General features: G+C 46.5%; 10 protein-coding genes across 10 annotated transcripts; 5 read left to right on the top strand and 5 right to left on the bottom strand.

Moving 5' to 3' along the window:
* Position 1: 1 nt before the first annotated feature.
* On the bottom strand, positions 2-960 carry OGAPODRAFT_16868 (uncharacterized protein). Its single transcript, XM_018354719.1, has one exon. The coding sequence runs from the start codon at positions 942-944 to the stop codon at positions 27-29; it is 918 nt and encodes a 305-aa protein (XP_018209943.1). The 5' UTR covers positions 945-960; the 3' UTR covers positions 2-26.
* Positions 961-1,022: 62 nt separating this feature from the next.
* Positions 1,023-1,438, top strand: OGAPODRAFT_9248 (uncharacterized protein; the record flags this gene model as incomplete). Its single annotated transcript, XM_018357166.1, has 2 exons — positions 1,023-1,387; positions 1,417-1,438. 2 exons carry the CDS (start codon positions 1,023-1,025, stop codon positions 1,436-1,438), a joined length of 387 nt encoding a protein of 128 aa, XP_018209944.1.
* A 7-nt stretch (positions 1,439-1,445) lies between these two features.
* OGAPODRAFT_77217 (uncharacterized protein) lies at positions 1,446-2,872 on the bottom strand (the record flags this gene model as incomplete). Its single annotated transcript, XM_018356296.1, has 2 exons — positions 1,446-2,513; positions 2,671-2,872. 2 exons carry the CDS (start codon positions 2,870-2,872, stop codon positions 1,492-1,494), a joined length of 1,224 nt encoding a protein of 407 aa, XP_018209945.1. The 3' UTR covers positions 1,446-1,491.
* Positions 2,873-3,017: 145 nt separating this feature from the next.
* Positions 3,018-5,122, top strand: OGAPODRAFT_77218 (uncharacterized protein; the record flags this gene model as incomplete). The annotated part of the gene is made up of 1 exon (XM_018356297.1): positions 3,018-5,122. One exon carries the CDS (start codon positions 3,018-3,020, stop codon positions 4,956-4,958), a length of 1,941 nt encoding a protein of 646 aa, XP_018209946.1. The 3' UTR covers positions 4,959-5,122.
* A 337-nt stretch (positions 5,123-5,459) lies between these two features.
* OGAPODRAFT_13802 (uncharacterized protein) lies at positions 5,460-7,784 on the top strand (the record flags this gene model as incomplete). The annotated part of the gene is made up of 1 exon (XM_018353388.1): positions 5,460-7,784. The coding sequence occupies one exon, from the start codon at positions 5,460-5,462 to the stop codon at positions 7,782-7,784; it is 2,325 nt and encodes a 774-aa protein (XP_018209947.1).
* A 99-nt stretch (positions 7,785-7,883) lies between these two features.
* Positions 7,884-9,531, top strand: OGAPODRAFT_77219 (uncharacterized protein; the record flags this gene model as incomplete). Its single annotated transcript, XM_018356298.1, has 1 exon — positions 7,884-9,531. One exon carries the CDS (start codon positions 7,884-7,886, stop codon positions 9,096-9,098), a length of 1,215 nt encoding a protein of 404 aa, XP_018209948.1. The 3' UTR covers positions 9,099-9,531.
* A 72-nt stretch (positions 9,532-9,603) lies between these two features.
* Positions 9,604-11,628, bottom strand: OGAPODRAFT_77220 (uncharacterized protein; the record flags this gene model as incomplete). The annotated part of the gene is made up of 1 exon (XM_018356299.1): positions 9,604-11,628. The coding sequence occupies one exon, from the start codon at positions 11,626-11,628 to the stop codon at positions 9,604-9,606; it is 2,025 nt and encodes a 674-aa protein (XP_018209949.1).
* A 170-nt stretch (positions 11,629-11,798) lies between these two features.
* On the bottom strand, positions 11,799-12,794 carry OGAPODRAFT_16869 (uncharacterized protein). Its single transcript, XM_018354720.1, has one exon. It carries the CDS (start codon positions 12,370-12,372, stop codon positions 11,830-11,832), a length of 543 nt encoding a protein of 180 aa, XP_018209950.1. The 5' UTR covers positions 12,373-12,794; the 3' UTR covers positions 11,799-11,829.
* Positions 12,795-13,431: 637 nt separating this feature from the next.
* OGAPODRAFT_77222 (uncharacterized protein) lies at positions 13,432-14,332 on the top strand (the record flags this gene model as incomplete). Its single annotated transcript, XM_018356300.1, has 1 exon — positions 13,432-14,332. The coding sequence occupies one exon, from the start codon at positions 13,432-13,434 to the stop codon at positions 14,197-14,199; it is 768 nt and encodes a 255-aa protein (XP_018209951.1). The 3' UTR covers positions 14,200-14,332.
* Positions 14,326-15,249, bottom strand: OGAPODRAFT_16870 (uncharacterized protein; the record flags this gene model as incomplete). The annotated part of the gene is made up of 1 exon (XM_018354721.1): positions 14,326-15,249. A coding segment is annotated over exon 1 (275 nt), but the record flags the coding sequence as incomplete, so codon positions are not given.
* Positions 15,250-15,257: the final 8 nt, after the last annotated feature.

Here is a 15,257-nt window from a genome sequence, read left to right on the forward strand (position 1 = left end):
AGTTAATTATATAATTATTTTTTCAGTTAGATAAGTCTAATTTTCTCCTTCAATCTTCCGCCGCGGAAATTGTATAGGCACCGACCCTCCTGGGGTCCTGTTTGTAACTGTCTCCATGCCTCGTAGATATACTCTGGCATAATAGGTTTGGTATCGTTGCTTGGCTCGTCGAACAGGTACCTGCGCTTCTTATTCTCTTTCTCCTGCCTGAATTCTTCCCTCCGATTCTTTTTTATCTCCAGAGCCTTTTCGGTCAAGGAACATACCATCTCGAACGTCAAAAACCCAAGAATATCAATAACATCGTCATTGGGCCGACTCTCAGTGAGCTGAGCCATCCCACACCATTCTCTAAACCGCTTGGCTTTACGGAAAGTGAAGCTCGCCTGCCTGCACTCCGACCAATGCACATATTCCTTCTGCGTCATGTTCTTCGTTCTCTCATCATTCTGCTTGAGCCGTTTCAATTGCGCAAGAACGGCTTCACGCTCCTCTTCGTCGATCTGGTTGCCATGTCCGTCGTCGTTGGATTCCAGAGGCTGCTCGTTGAACATAAACTCCAGCTCCCAGGGAAGACGAATTTGTGACTTTTTCTGTTTGGCAAGCATTTTGTTGTCCATTCCGCTTGCATTGGGTGCTCCAGCAGCCCCTCCCGCAGGATTGTCCAGCAGATCATTTCCGGCACCTAGGTCGCCGGACTCTTGGTCCTTGGCGTTTTTCCGCACATCTTTCCACGAAAGATACGTCCGCAGGCGGTTGACCTTCGCCTTGTCGTGTCTGATCAGGAAAATAAGATCTTCGGGCAAAATGCTCTTTTGTCCTCTAGCATTGGCCGTCTTTTGTGCTTGCAATATCAGCTCCACCACCTGGTCCTTAACAATCGTCTCAATCACCATGGTAGTGCTTTCTGGAGGGTCGTTCGTCTCGCCGCTGACGAACATCATCTGCTGGATCTCCAGCCGGTACTTATATTTGGCCTTGTCCATAGCTAAAATAATCAACTGCAAATTATTTTTCCACACATGACTACTTCATGGATTTCGTCGCCGGTGGAAATAATCCAGAAGGACAGGTTCCAAGGTTGGTGTATCCCTATATCGTCAAAAAATGAGATTCCATTGCTGATATCGCAACTGCACGAGGAAAACCCTGCTATCAAGAAGGCTACCCATCCTGCCATGTTCGCCTGGAGAACTGCTATAACTGCGCCCAAACCCCCACATATAGCGAATCTCGATCAGGGAAAGAACGACAACGGGGAGAAAGGGGCCGGAGAACGGCTGGTGTCCATTCTTAACGACTTCAAGCTACTCAACGTGCTGTTGTTGGTGGTAAGATGGCATAATGGCCCCAATCTCGGCAGCAAACGATTCAGAGTGATCAGCAAGTGCGGCACACAAGCACTACTACGGGCAGGGTGGCTACAGCCCAAACCTAAAATTTTCCGGGACGTGAAAACGCATCTTATTATCTAAACTACCGTCACACAGATTATTTGAACACCTTACCATCAACGATCTCTTTGCCGTTGACAGGCTTGTCCCAAGCCCACATGTTATCGACAAATTCTCTGTCTTCTGGCTTGGATGGGTCTAGCTTGGTGATCTCATAAGATTCCCAGTCTGGAGCAACCTCGAAAGCTGGAACAGCGTCCTGTCCTCTGACAAGGAAAGCACCGATGATACCGTTGTTGTTGTTTTCTCCATAAACGACAGCAGAACCGAACATGTACTTAGTGGAAGCAGACAGTCTGTTGAAGAATCCTCCAACCAGGTTGTTTGACATGAAGGTCAGGGTAAGCTCGTCGTTGTACTTGTAAGCGACCTTCCACAAAGACCATTCGTCTGGGTTGAAGAATTCGTTCCAGAAGTATGGCAGAGCAACGGCTCTGGTGTCCTCGTTGGAGTACTTTCTCTTCCACTCGTCGAGTGGGATGGTTGGCTTGCCAAGAGCCTCCAATGGGTGCTTTGGCTTCTTCTCTTGAGCTGGCTCCTCGGCTGGCTTTTCGGCAGCAGCCTTTGGAGCGGCCTCGGCCTTTGGAGCCTTTTCGGCCTTTGGAGCTTTTTCCTTCTTGGCTGGCTTTGGAGCCTCCATAGGTTTCTCGATCAGCTTGACGTCCTTGAAGAACCAGTTCAGGAAGTCAGTGGCAGCAATCGTCTTCCACCATCTGGTCAAGTATGGGTGTTTGGATCTCCACTCGTCACCGTACAGAATGGTGAATGGTCTGTAGAACATAGAAGCAACAAACACATCAGCGATGGTCAGTCTCTCGCCGACAAGGTAAGTGTAGTGCTCCAATCTAGCCTCCAGAGCAGACACACACTTCTCCATCTTTTCGAGGGCTTCATCGACAGCCTTCTTATTGTATGGTGCCTTGCCAACAAATGGTTTGAAAGCAGTCGTAGCTTCAACCATGAATTCGGAGGAAGCGAAGGAGATCCACTTCAAGACCTGAGCACGGTCTTGGAAGGTTTTTCCGAGCAATGGGTGATTTTCATCTTTCAAAGACACCACTAGAGAGGTTAGTAAGAATTTCACATAGGAAGACGGACCAGATGCATCTCAGATTCGCAATCTCGACATGGTATTTAAGACAGGGATAACTGTATAATTGATGGAAATATTTCATCATAAAAGCATCAATCATGGTCCGTGTTTGCAAATACTCACAGTAATAGAGGACAGCGATGGCCTCGTTCAGCTTGTAGCCCTTTGGACCAATGAAGGCTGGAACTTTTCCCAATGGGAAGTTCTTTTGGAAAGCCTCATCAGTCTTCTCACCAAACTTGACGTCCAAGTCCAGAGCCTTGACGACACCTTTGGCGGCCAAAACTCTGGTGGCCTCACCAGCATATAAAGTACCCAACGACATTTTGTCTAGTGTTCAAGATCAATTATAATGTACTTTTGTTCGTGCTTGGAAAATTTTTAATTTCATGAGTCGTGTGAAACACACCAGGAGTAAGGTGTTCACGAAAGCACCACCGTAAGCTTGTTCCTGTTTGAGATTCTTCCTGATGAATCTTAAAGTACGGCCGATTACGGCCCATTTCGTCCGATCGCTACACAACCTGGTGTCTTTTGCTGAAATTGCGGCCAAGTTTAACTTTGACAAGCCGACTCATACGATTCGTGAGATCAACAAGGACCACAATAGGGTGGGACAAAGTACCGTTATTTTGAACGGCTGGATCGATCGAGCTCCTAAAAAGCTGTCTTCCAAGCTTGTTTTTGCATGTCTCAGAGACACAAAATCAGACTATGCCCAACTCGTTTGCAAGGACCAGGAAACAGCTGAGAAGCTTGCTTCCAGGAAGCCCGAGGATGTGGTGAGCGTGGTGGGCACTGTACAGCCAAAGAAAAGCAAAGATGGGCAGCCGGAAACGTGGGAGCTGGTATTAAAAGACCTGAAGGTTTTGAACTCTGCGGACATCCAAACTGTGCAGCTAAACTCTCTGAAACATACAACCGGCAAATTTCCACAGGAGTTTAGGTATCTCCAACTTAGACAACCGTACTATCAAAAGTCACTACGGAAAAGGGCACAAATTGCTGCGGTTGCACGTCTCGTACTGGACGCTAACGAATTTGTGGAAATCGAGACACCACTGCTGTTCAAATCAACGCCTGAGGGAGCCGACGAGTTTCTTGTACCGACCAGGAAACAAGGCCAGTTTTATGCTCTTCCTCAATCACCACAACAGTACAAACAACTCTTGATGGCCAGCGGTTTTGATCGGTATTACCAACTGGCCAAGTGCTTCCGCGACGAAGATCTTCGTGCAGACAGACAGCCAGAGTTCACTCAGATCGATTTGGAGATGTCGTTTGCAAAGAAGGAAGAAGTTATGCACACAGTGGAGACCCTTATAAAGGCTATATTCAAGGAGACTCGCCAGGTTGACCTGTTAACTCCAAGCGAGGACATGTCTAGCCTAGTTTTAGCTGGAGAAAAGCCATTTAAAAGACTTTCCTATAGAGAGGCGATGCATTATTACGGAATTGACAAACCGGACCTCCGTTCTAACTTAAGATTCAAGCTTCTTGACGAGTTTTTCGATAGCCAAGGTTCCGTTCAAGGAGTTGTTCTTCCTGGAGCTGCGAACCTTGACGGAGTCGACCAGCTGATTAGTTCACACGAGTATTCGAACCGCAGGCTGTATATTGCCAAAATCAAATCGATGCACCATCTCACTACATGGCATTCGGAATCTCCATTTGCATTCAAGGGAAACATCAACGAATTGAATGAAAGTCTCGGTCTTCAAGTTGGAGATGTCGTGGCTTTGGGTGACTTGGTTTACCCCGACAAAGAGAGACAGAGACATGTTTATGAAAACCCAACGCCTTTAGGAAAGTTTAGACAGCTGGCCATACAGCATTTCCCTGATCTTTGGAGAGACGACACTGGACACTCGACGAATGATACCTTCGCCGCATGCTGGGTGACAAACTTCCCGCTTTTCTCGCCAAAGGAAGACCCTTCGTCCAAGGGAAAAGAATATCCTGTTTATCTAAAAGACACATATGAGGCGACTCACCATCCTTTTACGATGTTTGACCTGACACAAGGAGTTACACCTTCTCTGGACAACGTTCTGGACGTCGAGGGAGAACATTACGACTTGGTGATCAACGGAGTTGAAGTTGGCGGAGGATCGCAAAGAATTCATGATGCCCAGGTTCAAAGATACGTCCTCAAGGAGATTTTGAAGGTCCACAATGCCGAAGAGTTGTTTGGTCACCTCTTAAAAGCTCTAGACAGTGGCTGTCCACCGCATGCAGGATTTGCCCTGGGATTTGATCGACTCTGTTCAATGATTGTTGGGTCCAGTAACATCAGAGACGTTGTGGCGTTCCCGAAGACGCAGGCGGGGACGGACCCTGTGGTCGGCTCCCCAAGTAGAGTGGCCGAGGATACGCTGGGAAAATACCATATCCAGTGCAAGGATGTGTAGATGGATACGCGCGCTCTCCCCTGCCTTGTGACAAGTGCTCATAACCCTTCGTCGAAAAATTTGTTCGCGAAAAGGCAACCCCGAGCATGGCAAGCGAAGGCAAATCCGGGTATTCGTAAATTGGGCCAGCTTGTACATATTCGAATATCTTAGGATAACCAGGTTAATATTTGCCCAATAAGGAGTCAGGCCAGCCAAGGCTTCCTAGTTACATCTACAAGGCCACCAATATTTCAAGACCGTGAGTGTGTGCGTGCATACTGGAGAGAACGGGACAAATACGTGTGTTTTTTTCAATTTCCGAGATAGGAGTTTCTGTGGAACTTACCCAACACAGGACTGCGTATCTCGCTCTGGAATACAGAGAAGAACCGGACTGTACACAGATTGGGATTGCCCGCTTCAAGTCCACCAGGATCTAAGCGTGTTGTTTGTGACAAGTAAGGGGCAAATAAACAGTGGTGTAAGGGTGTAAAGGAGTGGCATCGATTATATTACACAATGGCACCCCCATCATCAGCTGGTGCTCGCTTCAGGCAGCGCAAGATCTCGGTGAAGCAGACGCTCCAAGTGTGGAAGCAGCGCGATATACCAGATCTTGAGCTTGCTGAGCAGCAGCGAGATCTACAACAGATCGAAACCGGTGTGGAAAAAGGAGAGGAAGAAGAACATCACCTGCAGAAAGTTATTAATGCATCTGCAGCTAAAATACAAGGTCGAAAGGTCGAACAGGTTTATATTCCAACACCAGACGCTTCGAAAGTTTGGGCAGACGCAGATAAGTATTACAAGGATGAGTTTGTCCCACCTGCTTCATACATCAAGTTCTCAGCTACCGTCGAGGATGTATCCGGATGTCCCTACTGTATGGATGAGGAAGACGAAAAGTTTCTTGAAAAGATGAACAGTTCGCTAGACAACAAATGCACGGAAGACGAGTTTGAGATGATTGCACACAGATTCGAGTCTGTGGTGAATGAAAAACAGCCATTTTTGTCGATGGATCCGCAGCAGATCTTGAGTTTCAAGGAAATAGTGGAGGTTGCAGTGGTGCCAGACAAATCTGATCCCGCAGACGTAGCACGGACATTGGAAAACCAGCTTAATATACACCCGTTCAAAACGCTGCTCGACGCCAAGCCAACGAGCGGAAAGCAACCTCGTCCTTTAAAGGTGCTTTTCGATATGTTTGGTCGCAAGGTCTATGAGCATTGGAAAGCTCGTCGCATAGCCAGAAACGGTAAGCCAGTGTTCCCTACACTCAAGTTTGAAGATCCATCGCATAAGGACGACAATGACCCATATGTTTGTTTCAGACGCCGTGAATTCAGACAAGCGAGAAAGACCAGAAGAACCGATACACAAGGTGCAGAGCGTCTTGCAGTGTTTTACAAAGACCTAAAGCATGCTCGCAATATTTTATTTATGGTTGCTGAACGGGAAGTTCGGCGACTTGAGCAGCTCAAGACCGACAAGGAGATTTTCAACTTGAGATGCGAAACAAAGAAAGTGAAGAGAGAGCTAGGAGTCAAGGGAGAAGAAGACGATTTGATCACACATAAGAAAAAAAGGCCGCCATTACCAGATCCGGAATTTTTCAGAGCGCAGCAGATGTCGGAGAAGGAACGATTGTTGGCCAAGGAGCGCCGCAAACAACAACTGGAAAAGGAAAAATTGGTCGCCTCTCAAAGACAAAAGTATCAGAAGGGAGGCGCTTATTCTCAGACACAGCCAGGGCAGGGTGCGAACCCAGTTGCTGTCCAGCCATACGTCAAACTTCCGTCGTCTCGGATTCCAGATTTGGACTTAACAACAGTCAATGCTGTTTTGCAGGACAAGCTGGAGGGAATCAAGAGGGCTGTCAGCGACAAACTGGTGAAACGGCGCGCGCAGGATGAAGGGTGGGTCAACTTCACGGATGATCCTTACAATCCGTTTTTCCAGATCGCAAGCAATGAAGATGAAACTTTAAAAGAAAGATCACACCTTCCTTATTCGTCTATCGCCTCATCAATGTATGAGGTCGAGAGCTCAAGGGAGGCCGACTTCTCCTCAATTCTCAATAGCCACAAGCATTATACAGATGACGAAATTGTGAAGATAAATGCTGCTGATGGAGAGGTGGTGAAGAATGATAGAAACAACTTGCCAGAATTTTATGATCTCACTGGACAGGACCGCGATTATGAGGATACCGGATTCTACAATCCAAATAATGCCAATCAGCACAAACTTTCTGTGTCTGAAGTTCTTTATAAACTTAGGAAACGTGTTGGTCGTTACGGAAGAATGTGGATAGATCGCAAGCGTGTCAAGGATGATTCTATTTTCGAAGAATATTTGAATGCGTCTGATGATGAATTAGAGTTGGAATCAGACAACGGCGAAGAAGAATCGAAGGACGAACCAGTCACACCGCCACAGAATAGTGAGTTGGCATCCCGCAAGAGACATATAAATGTCTATGACTCTCAGAGCGATGCGAAGAGGAGACTCAAGTCCCGCTTCATGTTTGACTCTGATTTGCCGCCTTACAATCCTTTGGATCCATCAAAGCTTAACCAAATTGGTAGTCAGACTCAAGCCATTCGTTTTGGCTGTATGCTGTTGACAAAAGCATACGACAGCATCCACCACATCAGACAGAAGCAAATTGAAGCCCATCAGCAACGTCTTCTTCAGCAACAACAGCGCATGCTGCAGCAGAAGCAAAAACAGCTGGCCAATGGATCGGAGGCTAATGGGGCTAATGGGGCTAATGGATCGACTAATTCAGCTTCGCCAGCGCCAGGAAGCACTGGCGAAACGAAAAAACTTAAAAGTTGATGTATAATAGTAAGACATTTTGACGAACTAGCGACGATCGACCGGTGGTCGGTACTATGTAAAAAAATAAGAGAGCACTTTAAATTTTCTCTGCCACCCATGTCGAAGCGGAAGATCGAAAGCGTTGACCCGTTTGATTCCACACCAGATGTTGTAAAACTTGTTCCGCGGCCGGTTATTCCTTTTTCGCCAGCAAAGTACGAGGAAAGAAGACATTATCTTCGAATATTTCATGAACAATTGGAAAAACTTGGAACTCCTAATTCTGTTGTTACTGCTGTTGATCAAGAACATGATGTGGCAACCAACAGCAAAACACAGCCACAATACGTTCGAATGATTAAGCGACGGATGTATGAAATAGTGAAGAAAAAACCCAAGCTCGATTCTACTTCAAAAGGTCTGTCTAGCGAGGAATATATCAGGAGGTTGCAGCATTTATGTGTTTCCAGACAGACGCTCTTGAGACACGGCTTCATATTGGATGTACCGGAAGCAAGGAAACATAGTGAGACACTTGAGTGCGCACATTGCAAAGTGTCATTTCTGGCTGCTGAGGAGTACCTACCGGCTCATAAGAGCGTGTGCAGGTTTCATCCAGGGAAAATTATCACCAGCTTAAGCTCGGGAATTAAAAAATGGAACCACAACTATGCAAATCGCCACTATTCATGTTGTAATGAGACTCCTGGCCACACGGAGGGTTGTCAAGAGCTGTCAAAGCATGTTTTTAAGTTGAATGATCCGGCAGAAATGCATTATCAGCGGCCATTTGCAACTATTCAAGAATTGCGCGAAAAGCTCAACATTAAAGATAAGCCTGAATACACAGCTATTGGGCTGGACTGCGAGATGTGCTATACCTCGTGTGGGTTCGAAATGATGAAATTGAGTCTTGTCAAGTTCCCAGAGTGCACTCTGATCATGGACGAGATTGTCAAACCCAAGGGCGATGTAATTGATCTGAATACGTTTGTTTCTGGTGTCGAGTCGATTCCGGAAAACGCAATGACATGGGAGCAAATGCTTGAGAAAATGGCGCGACTCACCGACGAGAACACCGTGATTATTGGACACGGCTTGGAGAACGATCTCAATGTGTTGCGGATTGTCTATCCCAAAATTGTGGACACAGCAGTGCTGTTTTCAGAGAAGACAGTCGACCCTCGTCGCAAAGATCCGCTGAAAAAACTTGCATGGCGGTTTTTGAGCAAGAACATCCAGGGTGGGCAGCATGATTCGTTGGAAGACGCGATTATACCACTTGAGATTGTCAAGAAACAAATAGAGAAAATGCCTCCTACTTCCGTCTGATGTAGTCCATGATTAGTTCCTGGTTTTGGGCAAGGATTTTCATCAGTCTGCTATTCTCGAGCAGAAGTTCTTTAAGCTCGGTGTCAGTGCTTACTCTCTTGTTCTGTTTTGGAGACAGGAAAACGTTTTCGTTGGCGCCCTCTCGTTTAGACAGTTTTGAGGAGCTTGTTTTCGTGGCGCTCTGGAAATTCAGCACAGTCGGCCGGTCGCCATTAGTACTGGTGTGCCTTGAGTTGATCCTCCGCATCGTTGACAGTGGTGTCAGCGAGATGGGAGTCGTGGCTGTGCGTTTGCGCGGAGGAGAAGTTGCAGCACGCTTCATTCGACGCTGTTCGAGGTGTCTCGTAGGGGTGAATGTGGGGAAAGGGTGTACCTGCTGTTTTGACGGAGAGCTCATTTAATAAATATAAATAAATAAAACCATAGATCTGGGCTGTGCACTTTTAGTAAACACTTTTTTAGATTTGCTACGCAATGGTATCTAGTTTATTATAAATGCACGAGATTAGACCAGCCCGCTCAAACTGAGACGTTCAAGGAACATAGGGAGGTCGTCTTTTCGGATTTCAATCATGGAGCTTTCGAAGCTGTCTATTCTGGCCTTGGCCCCCGTGCTGTGTGCTATTTCTTGGAACGCGAGCGAGAACGTGTTGAGCACAGTGATTCTTTCAGCAGCTTCCTCGACACCCTTCATGTTTGGGTATTTGGGAGGAAGTCCACAGACGAGATACGTGCCTGTGTCCACGTCAAGAGAGGCAATCACCAGCGGTAAGACACTCTTGTCCAGCTCTGCACAGGACTCCAGAATCCAATTGCCAAGCTTTGTGAGGATGAGAGGGTTCTGAAAGAGCTTGGTATTGCTGCTGAACGTTTTAATTTCGATGGAGTCAGAGTTGCCAAAGTCTGGGATCAGAGAATGGTCTGACACCGTGTTGTTGGTTGCAAAGTTATCCTTCAGCACAACAAGCCTGAAGATGCGCAGATTCTTGATCATTTTCTTTTGGAATATCTCGAAACCCTTGTCGAAAATAAACTGTTGCTGAAGCTTTGCGATCTTCAGCCCCCTGGTGATCAGCTCGAAATCGTCCAGCGCGTCGTATGCTCTCCAAAAATTCGAGACAAATTGTGCCTCCCTTCTCTGGATCAGTGTTCGAATATCCTTCGCGTTATCTTCAACTTCTGGAGTTGGAGGCCTTGTCTTTGTGTCCTGGGTGACCAACTCCCCGTCGTACTCCAATAACGCCGTCACAGCCTCCACAAAATCACCGGCAGACAGAGAACCGTGGAATCCAAAGTCGCGAACAAACCCGTCTCTGATCACATCTGTCAGCCCGAACTGACCCAAATTCTTGCGGAAGACAGTATGCAGTTTTTTCTTGAGGTTGATGTCTAGATAATGCCAATTCTGGTTGGCAGCCGCAAGCGAGATCCCCATGCGCGCAAACATAGTGTTTAGTTTCCGCTTTCCATTACTTGTGTACAGCTGAAGCTTTGAGTTGACGTAGCTGGAATAGAAAAACGAGCAGTAAAGGTTCCAATGTCGAAGAAGAAACAGGCTGTAGTCTTTGTCGACCCGCAGCGCTGAGTCGTCTGCTTTCTTCGCTCTGGCAGAGTCTAGTGTTGACTCTGTATTTTCTGCTCGGTCGTCGCTCTGTTGCAATCTGTTGACCTCATCCTTGAGAAGCGGAACCAAAGACTCGTACGTGTTGGCAAAGTCGGAGCTCAACGAGCTGGTCCCCACAATCGATAGCCACAAATAGTCGATATTCGACTCTCCCAAAGTAGAAATCAATGAGTAGACCTGTATTGCAGCAGACATAGAAATGGTGGTACCCTGATTATAATAATCTTGTATGATTTTCTCGTTCTCCAGAAGTAAACGTTTGCGCTGGGGAAGGGCGTCCTCGCTTTTACGCTTGCGGCCGCCAACCTCGTCTTCAGAGTCGCTGGCCAGATCATCAAATTGGGGCTCCTCTTCCACCTCATCCTCCTCCTCATCGTCCATGGCCACCAATGCTTCGTATGCCGATTTTTGGCTCTGGAGCTCTCTTTCGGAAGAGCCGTCGTCGAAACAAGCAACCATTTGCGATCCAAACAGGTTGTCGAGGTTCCACGGCCGATGCCCGTCGAAAATGTATATGCGTCGCGTGAGTTTCATTTGGGGCTCCGTGGTAGATGACTCTGGAGTGATTGGAACGCCTAACGGATCGAGCTCCTCGACGTGCTGCAACACATCAATCTCCAAAAAGCTCTCAAGATCGACCATTGCGCCGCAGCCAACAACCAGCACATTGGATATGCCCTCGTCCAGCTTGGAATATTTGGTCTTCAGATCATTATATCCGACAACAGGTATTAATTGGAACACTATGAGATGCCGCTTGAGAAGAACACATAGTATCTTGGCAGCGCAGATCGCATCCACGTTTAAACACGAAACAAATATGACTAGTTTGCAAGTAGAGTGGGTCAGAGAGGTGGTCTTGATCTCCTCAAAGGCTTTGGAAAACTCTCCGGGAGTCAATATCATCGTCACTTAGAATCGTATTTGACATGCACCCTAGTTGTCGGGTCCTTGTATGCAGTTAAAAAGGCACTGGTCTCAGAAGGTACTTCTACAGGCCGTTCTCTTCGCGGTGTATGAATAAATTATATAAATACTGTTTACGCGTTTTAAGAAAATTATCGTGACACCCAGTGTAGGGATGTAAATGACTTTTAGATACACTATTTACACGATGGAGAGCCTCATGTTATCCAGAAAAGACCGAATTTTGTAGATATCGGAGCCGTTCCCCCACAATAGGTAGCAGCGGGCTTTGGATTCGTCGTCAACGTTCATGCACTGAAGATAGATGTTGGCCAAAATCTTGTATGTGAGCAGATCAGGCTGTATAGCATTTGCGCTGATCTCATCCACCAGTTTGCTGATCAGCTGCAGATTTTCTGCTTTGCGCCACACCTGGAGTAGAACAGAGTTGTAAACATCGATGTTGAGGCCGAACTCGTAAACAAAAATCGACTTGTGTTGTCTGATGTAGTCGAGGATGAGCAGCGTGTCGTCGAACGAGTCAAAATCGTATGTGAGGGAATTCAAGCAGTATTCTAGCAGAAGAGGAAATGTTTTTTGGTTGATAGGCGGCTGTGAAGGGCTTTTGAAGGTCAAAGTAGTTGTGTGATGAACCAGCTGGTCGTGATCCAATGAATTTCTGTTCTTGGTGGAGTATTCTCTCACGAACCGTTCCACAAGATCGTTTTTTATGTATTCCGTCATCCCTTCGCTCGTGACAATGTTGTAATTGATATAGTTCAGAGCTGGCTCTAGTGCCTTGAGCAAAGCCTTGTTTTGTTCGAGTCTTTTCCTGTATGTCTCCAAGCTGTGCGCCTTGATGGATTCGGTTCCTCGAGCCAAGTCATGAAACGGACTCTTTGCTTGTTGTTCATTTATATTCACAAGATCTTTCAGGGTTTCAGCCACGCCTGCTGGCTTTGTTTTCTTCATAAGATAGTCGAACACTTTGCCAAAAATCTTTTGTTCGCTGATGGAGGATAGCTGGTTCTGCGACATCACAGATTTGGAAAAATCCTCGAAAAAACTCTTATACGAGTGATCGTTTGTGATGGAACTTGCCACGCCGTCCTTTGTGGCCTCTGCCACCGTTTGGCCCAGTTTTGAGTACTGTCGTATCAAGCGAGCCCTGAGCATTTTTTCCAAAAAAATTAGTTTACGCTTTACATAATCAGAAAATGCGATATTAAGTTTTAAGTTTAGTTTACACAAGGATGAGACACTTGAGCATCAAAAACAGGCGACACACCACTATAGGGAGACAAATCAAGTTGTGGAAATGCGCGTCTTATCCCGGAGCAAATATTTGGTAGCTCTACCATTCGCTGGAATGGCGATAGGAGTTTTCGGGACGGATCACACCATCAACGGCCCTGCTACCAGCCGTTCCGTATGCAGAGAACAATTTGTTAATTACTCGAAATTCCAAAAGTTTCCGCCATAAACAAGAGGTCATTACAGTTACCGTTTATCGTATCTTGACATGGGGTGGATTTTCTGGAAAAAAAAAAGCCGATGTGTACCGAAACATTTATCGTACCAAACTGCCACAATTACATGCATCAGCTACCTTAATTGGCATGGCGTGACGTGTCTCCGACAGGTACCGTAGACATGTTTAGTCACCCACTAATGGGCACGCACCACCGTTTTCTCTTGCCGCATAGCCGCACACACCAAGGAACCTAGGAACCGTTCGGCTTTGCAACAGTATAAATATCCGTCCTGATGACCCTGTTCTATCCAGTACTAAATCAAATAGAAATGTCTGATCAGCTATCCAACACCGAAACCGCAGTCCACAACGAGAAAATCCAGCACATGACTTACGAGCCAGAGTATGTGGTCTATCCACCAAGGACAGGCCTGTTGAGAGCTAGCTACTACAAGAAGTCTAGCCAATGGAGACCATATCCAACTTCTTGCGCTGGTGGCCTTGCTATGATTGCCATCACTCTGTTCTCTCTTGGTTTGATCCTGTGTCAAGCCCACTCTGTGACGAACCCAGCCATTCTGTCCGGAGCTTTCTTCTTTGCTTCCGGATTAGTCCAGATCATCACTGGTATTTGGGCTATTGTCGATAACAATCTGTTTGGTTCCGTCTTACTTCTTTGCTACGGTGCATTTTTCGCTTCCTTCGGTGCCATTATCACCGACGTTTTGGGCGTCCAGGACTACTATTCAAACACGGACGACTACAACAACGCTTTGGGAATTTATCTGTCTGCATGGACAGTCTTTGACTTCATTTTGTTCACTTCAACATTTAAGAGCACCATTCCATTGGTTGCTCTGACCTTCTGCAAGTGGTTCTTCATGTTGCTTTACACCATTGCAACGTTTGGAGAGCACGAGGGTTGCAAGGTGGCATCTGGTGTGTTCAGTTTCTTGGCTTCTGTCTGTGCTTTCTATGGTGTCTATGATGGATTGGCCAGCTCTGCAAACTCTTACGCACCAATTCCAGAAACCAAATGGCTCAGAATGCCAGGATCCTGGAACGAGCCTGAAGCAGCTCAGGTTCCTCTTGTCTAATATCAGCGGTTAATTTTCTGAGAGAAACGAGAAATGAGAAATGAGAAACGAGAAATGAGAAACGAGAAACGAGAAACGAGAAACGATATTAGCTCCTAATTTAATGTCTTAATTTTTATATGTGAATTGAAGAAATGACTTTTAATTATATGCGCTCCACAGTAGTCAATCCGTAGATCCTTTATATACAGCGAACTTGTGGTTGTGTCTTTAATCGTCAGCCTTGCGGTGAATTTTAGGTAACAGACGAGAGGCATGGAAGTTGATCATTGGACTGGACTTGCTGGTGACGGTTTTCTTGGAATACATGCATTCTCTGAGCTGCTGTTCAAGTTCTTTGCAAGCTGCGGCACCTTCACCGTTGGCGGCCCAGCAGTTCAGCATCTGAGACATCACCACGGCGCACTTTCCTGCTCCAACACCTTTCTTGCCAGATGAGCGGACCTTCAACCGAGGGAGTGGCGGAATAGCTGGTTTGTGCTTTGGTCTCATTACGGCCGATCTTATAAAAATATAATGAAAAAAACTACTTTACCCGGCTAGGCCTTTTTCCGGTTTTGGCGGTGCAAGGATGTAGAGACACACGAGGGTGGCATCTTTCAGGAGGGGCGCCAGGTCTCTGTGTATAGAGACACAGTAGCCGATCCCGCGATTGTGTGATCTGGCTTGGCTGGATCCACATTGAGGACTAATAGACTGCATTGGTAGCTGGCCAATATACGTGTTTTGCCACTCCCCTGAACTCGCAGCGCCTTTCGATCACTCCACGTAGCCGATGTCTGTGCGCCAAGCAAGATGTAGCTAACATAAAAGCAGATATGCCACATTGGCGATCTGGGTTGGAAAAAAATTAGCTAATCAATTGTTAATTTGTACAATTTTCGAATTTAATAAACATGTCGCTTTCGGCCTCTGACGGTGTGAATATGCCGATCGCTCCATTGCAAGCCGCAGACTTGCCCAAAAGACCACGCAGTCCTATTATCGAAGCTGGTGGCGATAGCTCGGATGATATCCACAAATCGAAAATACCCAAATTGGAATCCAGCACCCCCATC

The sequence above is a fragment of the Ogataea polymorpha genome (assembly GCF_001664045.1).
Source record: "Ogataea polymorpha strain NCYC 495 leu1.1 chromosome Unknown OGAPOscaffold_5, whole genome shotgun sequence".
NCBI lineage: Eukaryota > Fungi > Ascomycota > Pichiomycetes > Pichiales > Pichiaceae > Ogataea > Ogataea polymorpha.